The sequence below is a fragment of the Cygnus olor genome, chromosome 4 (assembly GCF_009769625.2).
Source record: "Cygnus olor isolate bCygOlo1 chromosome 4, bCygOlo1.pri.v2, whole genome shotgun sequence".
In the NCBI taxonomy this organism is placed as follows: Eukaryota; Metazoa; Chordata; class Aves; order Anseriformes; family Anatidae; genus Cygnus; species Cygnus olor.
Genome location: NC_049172.1, coordinates 66,392,149 through 66,409,546, shown reverse-complemented (window position 1 = coordinate 66,409,546; position 17,398 = coordinate 66,392,149). Strand labels below are relative to the sequence as shown.

At 37.3% G+C, this 17,398-nt stretch overlaps 1 protein-coding gene across 20 annotated transcripts in view; it reads left to right on the top strand.

The window, feature by feature from the left end:
* ABLIM2 (actin binding LIM protein family member 2) overlaps positions 1-17,398 on the top strand; it is a 141,377-nt gene extending 123,979 nt beyond the window's left edge. For 18 of the 20 annotated variants that reach the window (XM_040555727.1, XM_040555734.1, XM_040555726.1 and 15 more), the window contains 4 exons: positions 876-930; positions 2,290-2,354; positions 2,528-2,608; positions 15,653-17,398. In XM_040555727.1, the coding sequence (XP_040411661.1) occupies positions 876-930; positions 2,290-2,354; positions 2,528-2,608; positions 15,653-15,766 (315 nt within the window). In that variant the 3' untranslated portion in view covers positions 15,767-17,398. The remainder of the gene's footprint in view (positions 1-875; positions 931-2,289; positions 2,355-2,527; positions 2,609-15,652) is intronic. The other 2 variants (XM_040555728.1, XM_040555745.1) reach the window with 1 other exon arrangement.

The following is a 17,398-nucleotide window of genomic DNA, read 5'->3' as shown; positions in this document are numbered from 1 at the left end:
TTAGATTGAAGAGTCATACCAGCTTTTTTGGTATGTTTTTTTAATCAACTATCCCATTGGTGCATAATGCAATAAAACAAAAACAAACAATAAGGAACCTTGCTGTTTGTTCTGAGCCTGGATGTGCACATGGTGTATATGCTAATGGGGAAAAATAATAATAATAATAATAATGCCTTTCTCCTGTAATAATTGTCATCATCATAGCATTTGCCATTAAAGAAAAAGACAGTAGATCAAGCAAAGATATGGTACATACGGACAGTTCTCCCTGATCTTAGTGGCATCTGCAGTTGTGAAGCAGAAAACAGAATAAGACACACAGGTTTCAGTGCAGCATAAGTGATCAGGTCTCCTGGGATGACTGTCATAAAAAGTCTGCATTGCAGGGGAAGGCATTTGAGGCTTGCCTTTGTGCCAGGTCTTCAAATGACAGTGGCTGGTGGCTTTCTGACACCTTTCTACCTGATTGGAAGTTGCTAAGAATCAGAGCTTAAAAACATCCACAGGACTTAGGGGTGAGAGGGGCTGATAAGACTGTGCAGTTGCTTCCCTGAATGACACTCAAGCACCAACTTTCACTGGTCCGTGGAAATTCACAGTGTAGACAGCACACTGCACCTGCACTACCTCCGAGTTTGATGCACACTTATTGACACTCCATCCACTTCTGCAAGCAAAGCTCCTTCTTTGCTCCTGTAGATTGATGGGTGTTGTGAGTGCTCTGGATACCCACTTAGAGCAATTAGGTCAAGATCTAATGAAACTGCTCTCATTCTGTCTCATAAGGATCTGTATTTTGATTGTGCACAGAGTGGTGTGGGTTGGTTTATGGTGTATTTTGCTGTTACATTGCTTCTTTTCTTCTCTTTTAGCCTGAAAATATGGGCCAATACGAAACAGACCAGGAGGCGAGCTGGGGGATGAAAGGTATATTGCAGTAGCATTTCCACTCCACTTTATGTTTTCTTCCTTTGAGAATGTTTGTTAACATCTTGCCAAAAGGGTTACTATTCTGGTATCTTCCCATGGTTCATGTGATAGTGATAGCTAGCTAGCTCAGTATCGTGTTCATCATAGAGAATATTCTTTTTATCTGACTGAATATAAAGGCCTGACACCTGCATCACAAAGTGGTGTAACAATGTTGAGTTTATCCTGGTATTCTGAATATATGGCAACAGCCTCCATGATTCTCTTTGCTTAACAGGTGGTGTTCTCTTATCAAAGAGAGGAAGAAACTTAAGCTAATCACTCCTTCGAGCCATATCTGATAAAAAGATAAAGTTCATTGTGCTTCTTGTTGGTCCTACAGTAGGGCTAAGATGTACAGAATTCAAAAAGCAGAATTTCATTACATTAATTTCTTTTATTACAGTTTAAGTGGACTGTATGCTTAATATGGAAGTTGGGTTAGGATTTTCAAAAGAGATGAGCAGTTTAGGAACATGCATCTTTTGATGGGGAAGAGTAGGGTGTTTTTTTCCAAGTCACTTAATCTTGTTGTTTTTTTTTTTTTTAAATCTTACTCCAATGCTTCACTTCATGCCTCTGTGTTGATAAAAATCTTTGTCTGAGTAATTGACAGTATAGATTTTGAAAAGTAGACTTATATTTGTTTTTCATTTTTTGACCATAAAAAAAGTCTATGGAAACGTGCTGGCTGTCTTGGTAGCATTTAATCATTGATGTATATGAGAATAGATGAACATACGGTAGTAATATCTATTAACACTGGCCTAGCTAGAATACTCTTGTGCTAATTTAGATGCAGGAGCACCCCACCCTACCCCCCAAAAAAATAGAACAATTGCTATCATTATTTCCACTGCAGTCAGTCCAAGTGCAAGGTGTTGGCATCTTGGAACACTGTATTAACTTAATGATTTTCGTGTATGTTCACAAAATGACATGCCTGTAATAATCCATATATTTTAACTATTTTCAGTAAAGAACAGTATGGGCGGGACTTTTGGATGACAGTCTGACTTAACTGCACAAAAGCCTCTTATAAAGAGAAATTCCCAATTTTGCCATACTCACAGTGTATCAAGAGATGGATTTTCTGTAATAAACCTTTGATTTCAAGGACTGTTGCTTCAGTGTTATAGGCATTGAGACCACTGGGGTCAAACACTTACAATGCATGCAGTTATCCAACAACTTTTGAAAACTGTAAGAGAAATGTAGTAGGATAACAAATTACTAATGTACCTATATGTTCATTATGGTGACTTCAAAAGCAGCCTATAAATTCTAAACTGTGAACCTGTTCTCATTCTCTTGCAGAATACAAGGTAAGAAGGGCTTTTCCAACACTGGAAGAACAATCAGATTCAGCACTTCCTAGCAAGGTTACATGTGTTTCTTTTTTTTAATTTTATTTCGTTAATTTTGTCCCAGTGAAATATTTGTCAAATAAGGATGCAAGTATGTACCATTAAAATTAGTAAGTTCCCCACACTGTCATTTCCACACATCAGAATCAGATTTGTCTGGAGTTCATATGTTCTTGTCTTTTTAACAGATTTATCCTTATGAAACCCTTATTGTAACAAACCGAGTTCGTGTGAAATTGCCTAAGGATGTGGACAGGACCAGACTGGAGGTAGGAATGATATTTGCTTGATGGCTTTGCAAGTCTTTGTCCTGTCTGTTTACCGTCTGAGGTATTCCTAAGCTCAAGTTAAGTAACAGCAATGAAAGAAGAGCGAAATAACACTATGTATAATAATTTATTTGGAAACACTAGTATATCACAGAATCATAGAATGGTTTGGGTTGGAAGGGACCTTAAAGACCATCTAATTCCAACCCCCCTGCCATAGGCAGGGATGCCACCCACTCGATCAGGTTGCCCAGGGCCTTGTCCAACCCGGTCTTGAACACCTCCAGGGATGGTGCATCCACAGCTCTGGGCAAGTTGTTCCAGTGGCTCACTACCCTATAAGTGAAGAATTTCCTCCTAACTTCTAATCTAAATCTCTCCTTTTTTAGTTTAAAACCATTCCCCTTGTCCTGTCATTATCTGACTGAGCAAAAAGTTGCTCTCCATCTTTTTTATAAGCCTCCTTTAAGTATTGAGAGGCTGCAGTGAGGTTTTCCCAGAGCCTTCTCTGCTCCTGGCTGAACATTCCCAGCTCTCTCAGCCTTTCTTCATAGGAGAGGTGCTCCAGCCCTCTGATCTTCTTCATGGCCCTCCTCTGGACTCACTCTAATGGGTCCACATCCTTCTTGTGCTGGATGCGGTACTCCAGGTACCTGGATGCGGTATGCCAAGTGGGGTCTCACAAGAGCAGAGCAGAGGGGCACAATCCCATCCCTCCACCTACTGGTCACTCCTCCCCTTATGCAGCCCAGGATGCAGTTGGCCTTCTGCAAGTGCACACTGCTGGCTCATGTCAAGCTTTTCATCCACCAGATGAAAGTCCTCACCAAGTCCTTCTCAGCAGCGCTGCTCTCAATTAGTTCTTCTTCCACTCTGTACTCATGTCTGGAATGCCACAACCAAGGTGCAGCACCGTGCACTTGAACTTATTGAACCTCATTTCACATGGGCCCACTTCTCAAGCTTGTCCAGGTCCCTTTGAATGGCATCCCTTCCTTCTGTTGTATCAACTGCACCACTCAGCTTGGTGTCATCTACAAACTTTCTGAGGGTGCACTCAATCCCAATGTCTATGTCATTTAAAAAGATATTAAATAGTACCAGTCCCAAGGCAATTGTACATATTATATATATATTATATTACATAGGCAATTTAACTGAAGTGGAGTAGCCCAAAACCCCAAAAATGTGTGATAGAATGGTGTTTCACAAAGACAGAAATGAAACCCTTTAGTATTAGATGATTTTACAGGGTATTGGGAATCAATACTGGTAGGTAGAAACTTATTCATTGCAGATCATATAAAAAGACTCTCCTAGAATAACCTGAGAATTATAAAATAAAGAGAAAAGCTCCAATTATCCTTCTAATACATGGACCTATGTTTCAGGTCTGTTATCTCATTCAGCCTCCCCTTTTGGCTGTATGGTCTATGATCACATGAAAATGTACTATAAGTTTGCAGTAGCATCCACCTCTCTCAACGAGTAGTAATGTAAGCTGGAGAAATGCAGATGTAATTTATTATAGAGGGGAGCTTTGTTTCCAAAGGCCAAATCGTGAAGTTATGTTCAGGCAAAATTCACAAAGTTAATTTTCTTGCTTGAGTAATGATAGGACTGAATAAATTATTAAACTTTTGTACCATTGTGTTAATTATTATTAATAAGAGAGATTTCAACAATAAATATGTGATTAACAATGTTGGACTTTGGGGAAGATTTATATTTAAATAAATTTATAGTATTATTAACTTGATAACTTTATAAAAAATGAAGAAACTAATCATAAAGCAAACAAAAACAACAACAAGAATATGAAGTGGCAGCAAGTTTCTGCTTAGAGATCAAATTAAGAAAAAAATCATATATAGAATTCTTAAACATACTGTATATTTTGGAAATGCTGTACGTTCCTTAAATAGTTTAATGTGCTTGTTGCTTGATAACCCCACAAGTGGTATGGATTTGATTGTAAGGATAAGAGAGCCTCAAAAGTGTTCTCTTTTAAGCCTGATATATAGCAAGGTATGAGATCCATAATAAAAAGCATAATGAATCCAGAAGAAGGAGCAGGGAGTTGGAGGGATACTCATCTGGACACATCTTATAAAGGATTCTTTTATGTACACATATATATGTTTGTGAATATTAAAAAATAGAATCTTTGTTTAAAGACATCAGGCTTGTCTGAATACCAAATGCAGCTCCAGCTTGCTTTTTTAAGACAACATATAGTTTGCTTTGGATGGATCGTGCATGTCCTGGCTGCCATTATCAATAACTCATACGCTGTCCTCAGCTGCGACTGCTGTTTAACATTGGAGTTGCTCAGTCTGCTTCGCACCAGGTGCAGCTCTGTGCCTGATGGCTCAAGAAGCACAACCACTTCAAAGATCTCACAGAGGTTTGCAAAAGAACAATAAACAAGGTCTGCTTCAAACCTGCACCAGAAAAGCGATAAGGGGACCAGACTGATCTGCTGATTGTTGCACTATGTTAAACATGTGCATCTGCAAATGACCCCTTTGTAGACCATCTTACATTTATTAGGGATTGGTAGGTGGTTTTTTTAAACAATTAAATTAGCAAGATTTTAAAAGGATTATAACTCCTGGAAAAACAGAGGCAGCAGCTCATCTACACATTCAAGCCATATGCAGAGTTGAGTGACAGGAGTAAACTGTTGCCTTCCCTTGCCAGCCTCTTCCCCTCCTCTCTGTCCCACTCTTTTGTGTTAAAGGATTGCTGGAAATAAGTAGCTTTGGGTAGAAAAGCAGTTTGCCATTATTTCTTCTTGTGGCAGAAAAAGAAGATTGTAACTTGGTTGCTGACTTGTGCGTTCAGTGCATTTCAAGGTTGGGCAAGACCCAGGACTTTGGAAGCCCAATAGTACAGGGGTTCATAGGTTTTCACAGGAACAGACAGAGATTAGACACACATGCACGTGCATATACACAGCCCATTAGTAGAGGATCCATTTAGCATTTTTTGATATCCTCAAGATTTTGGAGGCAACACTGTGAATACTGGAAGCAAGCATTAAGGTTAGATTTCTAACCTTTCTTAAGCTATGTTTCACTTTCACTAAAAAGTGTGATTCGATGCTCACAAATCTCCAGGAGGCAAGTGCTCCCTGCGAGCAGAATCGGTTGCCAGCTTCTGTTTTCATCCTGTGGAGCCAATTCACTCTTGAAGGGGCTGTATTTTGCCTGCAGAAATGGTGAGGATGATAGCACTGCTAAGCCTATGTATTATCCAAACTGTAGAGTGGTTTATCTAGGAAAATATTTTCAGAGTCAATGTTCTGATACTATAGCTTTATTACCATCAGTTTCTCAGGCTGAAGTTTTACATTGTTCTCACTGTTGCAAATGTGAACTAGCTCCTAGGTGTGATGGATGTGGACAGGAGGATAGAGGTGATGTTGGTGAAAGGAAATGTTAGAACCATTGTATTTCAATTACCTGTCAAACCTGAAAGTGATCTTGCCTTGTCCTAAGGCATTTAAAATCTCACACATCAGATCTCTGATTTCCTGGTCTACTTAGTTGCAGTAAGATCAGTAAATCTGCATGAGCTAGATTTCTTTAAAAGCCCTTGTAAGTTGACTTGAAGCAAACTCCTCTTTGTAAAACAGTTATGAACTTTGTTATGAACTTTGAATGATACAGCATAGATGTCATGGAGAAGGCAGTTCTTCTCTGATCCCTTATTACAAGGGAAATTTCCTGTAGAGAATGTTCCTATCATGAAAAGTGAACTCACATAAAAGGTATTAGCTCCTTGAGTGAGATTAAGGGAGGCAGCTGTGAAAGTCTCTGCTAATGGTCGATTGCAGGAGGGTGGGGTTTTAATGGTTGGTGATGTTTGCCTATCTTTGCTCCCATTGTGAGTATTTTTTAGATTACTTGTTGTGTAAGAAATCTATTTCATGGCTTATAAATAATATTTTTTTCTAAAAATGCATATTTTTCTAAGCCTAAGAGGCATCTGGAGATTAGGAGGGCTTAACTGGTAATAAATGCTTTAAAATAATAGGAATTCTTTCTTCAAAACCACATATATGTAAACGTAGAAACACTCGGCATGTTTTTGTTTGATTGTTCTAGCTCAGCAGTGAGGCAGAAGTAGCTCAGTTCTTTGTGCTCCTAGAGGAGATGTTTATGCCAACAGTGAGCTAATACACACAGCATTGAGAATTAGTTAAAATAAATGACCTGCTGATTTTTAAATACATTACCAGCACTCTGACTTTTGGATGAATAGCCTGGATCTTCTGATATAAGCTGATTAGAAATGTGAGAAATTTACAAAAGATAAAGAGTTGGCCCAGGATTTTTTTGAGAAGTTTCTCTTTACCACACTGCTTTTTATTCTAATGTTAGATGAATGCAACAGCATTCCCACAAGCAATTCTAAGGGGAAATGGTGAAGAACAAGTTAATTTAGGTGATACCAACAGTAACACGGGACTGGATTATACAATGTGGGTGAAGAAAATGAATTGCACCTTCACCATGTTGGCAGATGACACAGACTGGAGGGAGAGTAGTTGATACTCTACAGAGCAGCCCTTTCATTCAAAGAGACCTGGACAGGCCAGAGGAATGGGTCAATAGTGACCTCATGAAGTGCAACAAAGATAAACCATGATTCCTGCTCTTGTGATGGAATAATGCCATTCAGAAACGTAAGATGGGGAACAGCTCTGCAGAAGGGATCCTGATGGAAAATAAGCTGAATGTGAGTCATCAGCACAATTTGGCAGTAAAGGGGTTATAGAGAAAACATGCCCATCTCAGATGTAGGCTCTGAAAGGTTGAGAGGCAGCAGTTATGAGTTGCAGGAAGGCCAGTTACAATTAAATATAAGGAAAAAGCTCCTCACTGGGAGAGTGAAGCACTGGAACAGGTTGCCCATGAGGCTGAGGAGTCTCCATCTGAGGAAGCATTTAGAATTCGGCTGGACAAGGCCCTGAGTGATGTGATTAAAGTCAGCCCTACTCTGAAGACCTTCATAGCTCCTTAATTTGCTTAGCATGATATATTCTGTGGAGACAAGGCCTCAATGTAAAGTAATCTAATCACAAAATAGGATTCTAAGTTGCTTTTGCTGCAATAGCATTTGAAAAAAATAAATACTTTGATGCATTTGGAACATTTTATCAAAAGGTTCATTTTACTATGTTAAATATTGACGTTCTGGGGCTAAGACATCACCTTTGGATGGTATAAATAAGCACATTCCTTACCTGCTCTTTTTCCAGTAGTGTTCCATGTGATCTGTATTTTTTCCAACAGAAGTTAGGCTTATGGACACTTCTGAAAATACTTGTGCCACTTTTAAGCACTTGAATACCTTTTACGGTTTAGTCCTTGGGCTCCTAAAAGAATGTGCTCGATACTTTTAGCTTACACTGGATATTGCTTGCCTGTTGTTGAGTATGGCTCATGCACAGCCACATAGATTTATTTATTTTCTCCGGAAGTTGCTTTTATCACAGAGGATAAGATTTCTTTCATGGTCACAGGCTGGTAGTTTTGAAAGCCAACATACTTAGAGTCTTTTTTGGAAAGTCCATTTGGAAAGCATCATTTAGTTTTTTCTTTTGATTTTCTTATCTTGATGCATCTTAGTTTCTTTAGCCTTTTCTTTTGAATGTCAGAGTTAAAAGCATTGTTCATTCTTTGCTTAACTGAAACAATTGCTAAGGAAAAAAATATTCTGGAATGTCAAGTAGCAAACCTTCATCTGCCACCTTGTTCTCTTGTAAACAGAAATCAGAGATTTAAACATGGGTGCGGTCTTGTTTGAACAGAGCACTTACATTAATTCAAACATGCTTTTCCTCCTGAAACTACTTGTCTGGATCTGTTTTAAGGATGAGATTTTTTCCACAATTTTTATTCAACAATTGCCCTGGGTTCTAGCCATTTGGGCTGCAACCATTTTAGGAATGGATTCCAGTAATTCAGTTTGAATTTATAACAGCCCCAGCTTGTAGATGTCATTCATACAAGTAATGTTATGTGTGTCACCTCCTCTGTAGCTCGGCTGGGGAAAATCAGGGCAAAAGCAGAATGTTGCGTGTTTTAACATGGAGAAGAGCAGTTTGTAGTTTGGAGCTGAATTTGAAATTACAAGTTCACTTCACGATGAAGCTCATAACCTGGCATAAAAAAGTACATTTCACTGACTTTAGTGGAACTTCACACTGTTTAACTTGCAAAACATTCATGTTGTGTTTCTTATTCTAAGCATATGCTTGTGTTGTAATCAGTGCTGGATGTCTATATCAATTTTCAAAGTCCTTATGAAAAGAGCCATTGTAAAACAAAAACACACATTAGAAATGACATGATATGTAATAGAGCTAATTCCTATCAGAGTGGAACCAGTGTGGAGCTGAAGAGGGATCAGATGTGGAGAATTAGTATTGTGGCTACACAAAAGCCCAAATTAAGGGAATCTGGAAAATCTGCTTTAGGAGCAAGGTATTTTGAACCTAAAGCAAGTGTATGTGGAAAGTTTCATGTTGACTTCAGTGTACTTTTTTTGGATAAGGCCCAAAGACCACAGACAAATCACCAGAAACCAAACCTCTGAGCCCCAGGTGTGAGTCTGGGACAAATATCCAAGTAAGTGTTAGCACTAGCATCCATGAATACACAATAAATAACTTAATTGGATTTTCCAGTTTAATAATTATCAATGTCTACCTCTTTTAAGAAAACTGCACTTACATGTCTTAAATTTTTGAAACTCAAGATCTTCTATATATTTTCTTAATTTACTATGGATTCATAGTTTTAATTTTATTTATGAATCATTTTCTTAATGATACAACATCCTTATCGGCAGTAAGTTGAAGGCAATTACTTACATAAATGGCAGTATATAAAAGCTCATTTGTTTGAATGACAGAGTGATGGGATAAGTTATCCTTAGAGATGTTCTACTTATACCACTTTGTAGGTAATGTATTGATATCACTGAGTGAAATACTTACATCTTTTCAGCTTCTTGCATAATTACTCAAACAGGGAAAATATTGAATGTACAGGGCTACTACAGAATATTTTCTATATGCCTTCTTTGGTGACAGGTTGAACTGTAAGTACCCCGTAGTAGTGCTGTTCAGTGGAATACAGATTCTCTGTGGAGTTTCATGATACCGTGAGATACTAAATGACATATATTCACAGGTCCAGGAGCCTTGTATGGATGCTAGGGATTACGCTGGCAGGGGACAGGGGTTTCAGACTCACTTCCTTGCTGCTTCTGTTGTACTGCTCTTTCTGGGAGCCTTCTTGGGGAACCCACATTGCTATGGGGAAGCAGAGAAGAAAAGGGGGTATACACCTCCTGCCAACACTCAATTGAAGAAAGTACCCCAACTAGTCATTTTTGTGACTAAGTGCCATATTCCAGCAAAACCACAATTGCAGCACCTCCTACCTTATTCCCTTATAAATGGAGTTGCCCTGGTTCTCTCTTCATACTTTTAAAGCTCATGAGGTGGCAACTCCTGCCATTTCTTAACTTTCCTTTCCCGTATCATATAATTACTTAATAGTTTAAAATATTTATTAGGCATGAAGCTTAATTACTCAGTAGATGAGGATAACATTCAATACTCCCTTGGGAACATGGCACATGGCTAATTATAGCTTTGTAATGAGCCATGCAGTAGACTTAGAAGAAGCCTCTGAAAAGCCTGCTGAGCCCCTGCAGTGCAACAGAAAGAAGGCAGAGGAGTGTGCATCTTGATGCTGCAAAATAAGGATTTGAAATTCAGTACATCAAAGAGATTTTTTTTCCAAAAACATATGTTTGGGCATCTGAAAGTTACATTTGGTCAAAATTCTAGAGGAATGGGAGAAGGGAATCAGGGGACAGGAGGGGAAGAATGGAGAAAGGAACAGGCTATTTTTATTCCAAATATATTCAGTTAAGATATGTCTAGCGTCCTAAATTTTAATACAGGAAGTAAGATTATATCCCAGCAGTACAGTCTCTGCATTACCCTAATGAACTAAACTTTGTTTATTTACATGAATGCATACCCATGGATAGTTTTTTGGATAAATTCAAGTTTAGTTTGAGTATTTTGTATTTTCAAGGCTCTGGTAAAGATCCTATAGCTTTTACTTCTAGATTTTGTGGAGCAGAAGTTGAAAGTATTACAAGGACTCTGAACAAAAATTAATTGAACTGGACAACTATTTAAAATTGCATTCTATACAACAGAGAGCACAGTAGCAAAGGCAATATAATGCTTAGCTGCAATGTCGTATGTACATAAGATAACAAAAGCAAAAAGAAACAAACCAGACATTTTAAATAAGCCCTAGGAATTAGGACTTTGATTTTTCTCATCTTCGACTCATCAACTCCTGCCATCCACTGTGTTGGTTCATTGGATCAGTATTGACTCATGAGGAAGTATGATATCCTCTGAATTTCCTACATCAGCAAGTTTTCACTTGAGGACTCCCATACAATTACTGACACAGAATAAACACAGTTGTGTAGCATGACCTGGTCACAGCTTACTAAGGTACAGCTGTAAGTTAATTGCAATTTTTCCTTACTGTGACTTATTCACACTAATGCCATATTCCTAAGTATTAGTTTTGAAGATCTCTGAATTTCATTAAAAGCACAATTATTCTTGTGCAAAAGAAATCTCATTGAATTAAATAAACATTATAACTCTATTTAGAATGATTAGTGGCTTTTTAGCGTGCCACAGAAAAACAGAAACAAGCCTCATTAATTTACAGCAAAAAGCATCACTCCTTTCTGAGTTAACACTGTGCAGCAAGTTTTTGAATGTGCAACTGATTACTTTTCTTCTGGGAGATTAAAATTGAGCACATATCTATACCGCTCATTTTAATGATCATGCTTAGTTGAACATGAGGATTTCCCATTTTAGTGGTTGCAATGCAGTAGACAGATTTAGCTCAGCCCTTAGTTCTGTATATCATATTATTAAAGCATTTGCATTTAAATTCTTTTTGCATTTAATTCTATATGTTTTAGGAGAGCTAGCTACATGATTACAGCAAAGGTGTGGTTACCCTTTTCAGGCAGTATTGCGCCATATTTCAGATAACATCCAAGTGAGGAATTACGGATATAGTACTTTGCTGAACTTGAATCTCACTGTCTTTTTCTCTTTTCCCATGCAAGCTGACACAAAATGCTGTCCAGAAGAAAAGACTGAACACTACTGACTTTAGAAGGCTCCGATTAATATGATTTTATCAAAACAATGTGATGCAGTAGTCCTTTCCAGTGTGACAATTTGACACTTAAATATATCCAAAATGTTTAATGTTGCAACCATCCGGTGGCTTCAGGTTAGCAGCCATTTCAGTGAAGATCCATATTTAAGTTATTTACATTATCTGTTAGGAAGGCTTTATGGCAGCATCATGTTAACATCATTATGCAGCTTCCAACCTAAGCTAGTCTAAATACAGCCAGTTAGGATGTGTTCAGACAGGGGCCTTGTCCGTGTCCTGTGTACCTCTCCTCAGTGTCAGTGCTGTGTCCAACTTTGCCATTGAAGCAGAGCAGAGAAGTAGATTGAATTAAGCTGTCTGAATGTGTCCAAATTGTCACAAAGGGAGTTAGGAATTGGTTCCTGGCATACTGTAAAACACCCAGACTTCCTTTGTAAACAAGGCCAAAACTAGGGAAAAAAAAAAAAATGAATGAATGTTAATTTTGCTCACAACTTGGGCTTTTCATTTAATGGCCCAATTATGCAGCATTAACATAGCTGGATATTTTAAGCTGATCCAATCATAAAAATAAAAAGTAAAAAACAAATCTGAAATCACATTCTTGGCCTCATACGTATCTTATCTCATACCTCAAGATGAATATCCTGCCCTATTCCCTATGCATAATTTTCAATTTCCCTTCTTTTGTTTGACTAATGAGACAAGGCAATGCTTCCGCATGAGAGCATTTCAGCTAACACAAATTAACATTCAAATACCTAAGAAAAATCAGTCTAATATTTCTTAGCAGTCTATTTTCTCTGCCTTTGGGAAGAGCTTTAAGTCTGAAAGCTATAAGGTTTAAGAAAGTCCAACAACAGAGCAGACAAAATTTAACATCACACATATAAAGAAAAGTATGAACATAAGCTTCCCACACTGGCCTATTCCCATGGTGTTTAGACCCTTCAAGTACTTGTAGACATTTACCATATTTTCCCTTAGTCATCATTTGGCTACAGTTTTACATACTTAGGCCTTTTAGTCTTTCCTCATAAATCAAACTCTGCAACCCATGATTATATTTGTTGCTTTTATCTGAAATGTCGCCAGTTTGATGACATCTTTCTGGGATCAAGGGTTATTCCAAAATCTGCAGACAGAACTGTAATCATTGCTGCTTCTAGGGTTGGTCCCAAAGCCCATGATGCTTAAAAAAGGAATGGTGAAAGTTCCTGAGATGCAGGAAAAACAGTGGGAATCATGAGACACTGGGCATAGATGGCTGTCCTCAGAGAGGGTTCAAACCAGAGAGAAAGTTTTTCCTTCTAGAATTAATTTTGCCTTCTACTAGAATTAAGTTTGAGTGTGGGTATTGCATTCATTGATAGTGTAAAAAACTTTGCTGATATTGCAGTCTGGTAACTTAGTCCTTGAGATGAGGGACAGTATATAGAGGAGAATTAGAAGCAAAAAGTAACTGCTTAGTAGAGTGGGAGGTAGAAATAAGAGAGCTCATCCTTTCCCCATCTCAATCTCTGCTACTAGCTGGTATTCCTGGACTGGAAACTCTCAGCTGCTTTTGGAGCAGGCTGCACCGAGAACTTCTGTGAGGAAAAAAAAATGTTGCTGGTATAAAACCAAACTTTAGTAGAATTAGAAAATTAGTGCATTCAAGGAATGAAAGTGATGTCATCTGCATATAAGCAGGAGTAGAGAGCATATCTAATTTATATTGGCTTGGATAGATGCATGTGAACTGAAAGCTCATTAACTCTGAGGGCAGAGCAAAATGATAAATATGAAAGTTTTGCCTTGGAGAGGAAAGGGAGAATTGCAGAGCTTTTTTTTGAGGTTGGTGGCAAGCTTCTTGCAGTGGTGAGCTGTAGCAAGTATTCAGCACCTTGCAGAAAGGACCTGTGGCCTGATGTAGCACTTGGGTTTTCTTTCAGTGTTGAAATAGATCTGATGAGACCATAGCAATTCCTAGGAAGAAATCTTGTAACACAATTCAGGAAAAAAAAAAAAAAAAAGGAGAAAGCATTCTTTTTAAAATCTTAGTTTACTATGGTTTTGAATAATGGTCACTGGATTTACCTGCAGGGTATAAGCTTTCTGATTTTCTTTTGGAATATGAACTACAGTTTGTCACTGATTTCTCCTGAGATGACATCTCAAGAGTTATCCACAGTCTAGAAGCAAGATAAAACAAGCTATGATACCTTTTGCTCATCCAGACTTTTTTTTTCCAACCCCACAGCTCATAAACATGTTCCTTAGTTTGAGAAAATAAGTTAAGCTTGCTAGAATTTATCCACTAGGTTACCAGAAAAATACAATGAAGTTAGTGGAGAGAGAAGTTTCTTTTTCTTTCCAAACACAGTAGAATTAAATTCTGTCAGTGAGAGATTGTTTGTAAGATACATTGTCAGATGTTGCTGATTTCCATGTGAAACAGGATCTCCTCTGCCAAATATGCATGGCGTATTTGTTCCATGCTATGCATAGTGCTTATGTTGGGTTGCTATCGTTGGTCAAATGAAGAATGATGGCTCACTTCCAAACTCTTTAGTCAGTGTTGATTTGAAAATGTGGAATCTCAAGGGAAAAAAAATAGAAAGGCTGTCCTTTTTTAGGAAACTGTAAGGGCCCACAATGACCATTCAAAGTAATTAAATATAGTCATATTTTGCAAACAATTTTGTTAATTTTCGTTGTGTAATTTACATTACAAAGACAAACTCAATGTTAATAAGTGGAAAGTAAAATTTTGCTTTCAAATTTGTCAAAAAAATAGCTGTGTAAGATAGGGCCAGTGAGGTCATGTCCACCCTAGTCAGGTAAACCGTTGTGGCATCATCAGGGCATATTAGCATGCTCCCTGCCAGAATTTTGGATAATAACAGAAAGGTTTCAAGGAAAGTTTTGTGGAAAAGGAGAGGATGTGTTTAAAAAAAAATCAATTTGTAATTTTCATTGCACTGAATCTGTCCCTTTTAGATGGCATGTGCTTAAGACAATGGAAGCAGAACCTTGATTGATGGTACTAAAATGCTTGAATAAGGGTTAGCCCACAGTTATCGAAAGAATTTTGTATGCTTTTCATTTCTAATTCACACATTTATCTTTTCAGCCTTTTCTGCACGTATACTAGTAATTGTTAGGCAAACTCTGTATACATTCATTATCCTACCTCCTTCTTAATGTTGTTTTTCTCTCCTTTTTGTCTTTGTCTCATATATGAAAACATCAAATAAAAGCATAGTTCTTGGCGTTTCAAAAAAGCTTTATCCAACTTGGGCTCCTGGTGCAAGTCTATCCCCATGGATAATCACATTCTGGATTTAAGAATTTAGCAGTGTGCTCTCTCCTTTGTTACAAGGTTGCTATTAACAAACCAGTGTGATGTCCATTGCTCTCATTAAAGATCAAGGCAAAACAAATCCAACTCTGAAATTACATTGTTAGTAGTTTCTTTAAAGTCCTGGAGTCGCTTAAATTTGTCTCAGTGTGCTCTGTCATCGCACATCATGTATAAATACATCTTCTTCCTGAAGACTGTAGCTTCTACTCAGTTGGAACTATATTGAAAAGATTTGTTTTTTTCAGAAGTTGCTAATGCTAACGATTTCATTTCCCAGCTGTTGTAAGCTGATTTGGTTTTGATGTATTTTCTTCCAGAATTTGGGAATTTAAATGTAAATACAAATGCATTATTTTGTGGTGTGTTTTAAAACTTAGGAAGGGCAGAAATGTTCCTGTGCACAGAAGAGCTTAATGATACCTTTGTATTTTCATTTTCAAGAGGCATTTGTCCCCTGAAGAGTTCCAGGAAGTCTTCAAAATGAGCATTGAGGAATTTGATCGTCTGGCACTTTGGAAGCGGAATGACCTGAAGAAGAAGGCCTTGCTTTTCTAGTCCCTCATGGATAAATATGCGCTTAATCAAAACAAAAATAGTCTTGCCAGAACTATCACATGCACTTGCTGTTCAACCATTGTCCAGCTTCATTGTGTTAGTATGTGTCAGGGGAAACAGGACAGATTAGATGGCAATGCGTTGGAATACAGAGAATTTGCTAAACTTGCATGACCAGCTGGTTTTGTCAGTAACTCCTGGTCCTATCCAGTTTACAACATGCAAAAATCTAGCTTTAAATTTATTGTTGCTTGCAGTTATTGCTTGATGCAAATCAAAATTCTGAAAGGAAGAGAAAAAGTGTAGCTGTGACAAAGGAAATGCATCCAACATTCTGTTTCATTATGTTTTACAATACAATTTTTATGAGATCAAGTGAGTAATTAATATAAAATTCACCAGTGGGGGATCACATGCTATTAAAAATGTGGTAAAAGCCAAAGAAAAGCATGTCCACAAGCAATTATTGCAGCTTATGTTTATGTGTGGTACTTTTTAAGAATGAAAGAAAAAATATGGAAGCACCTTAATTCTACTTCTTATACTTTAGACACAGCCTACTCTCTAAAAGGTCATATTTGTCTAAATGGTAACTAGCTATCTTTAATTACAGCACAAGAGTTTTTATTTTATTAAGAATATATTGTGACATAAAACACTTATAATGACAAAATGTATACAGAAACCTACTTAAAAATGTAGTCCCATTCATCAGGAAAACTGAAGCCTTATTACAAAACTGGCATAAGAATTTATTATGCTAGTAAACTGTGTTTTCCTATTTTAGGATGTTTGGGGGACTTTTTTTTTTACATTTCATGCTGATAAAAATACCATGTAATCTTAATTATATGTAGATAGATATCTATCTATAAAAGTTTTTTTTTCATTAATATATGTTCTAAGTAAAGACATTTTTACTTTCTCCACTCTCTGGCTTATCATGATAAGCCATGAGAACTGTAATAGCATTGGTAGGTGTGGAAATGGAACAGTTCAGCATAAAATGTAACAAAAAAAAAGCTTGGTGTGCTCTATCAATAGTCTATCAAATTATAATCAAATATATGAAACCCTCATGCATTACTATTTGCATGTTTCTGTACAAATCAATTAAAAAAAAAACCACAACAACCTTATGTGATACCGGTGCAGTACCTTGAAACTATCTTAAATAACAAAGCTAACAAAATCTAAGCGTTTGATATGAGCGTTAGATCTTATTATCTCTTCCAGCTGAAAGACTGTATTAAATTTAATAATTTCATATGGTCACAAGTATGGTTGCTGACAAAGAATGTTTTAAAGTGAGTTGCTAGTTTTGTGTGATACTAAAAGAGCATTACAAAAGTACATTTTTCAGCCATGTGTCAGTATTCTGCATTTTTACTGCCTTGAATGTTTGTACTCCCTATTTCACTATGTCTTTTTGCCATTTCCTTGAAGTAACTGGTTAATATATGCACTACTACACACTGTTTCAACTGCCCCAGCATCAGAAAAATCATAGTATTGAACATGCCTTCTTCCAATAACTTTCAAAATCCATGCTGTTGGAAATAAATATTTTCTCATGACCTAAATGTTTTGTCTGATGATACAAATGTTTAAAAAATCATTAAAACAAAGACA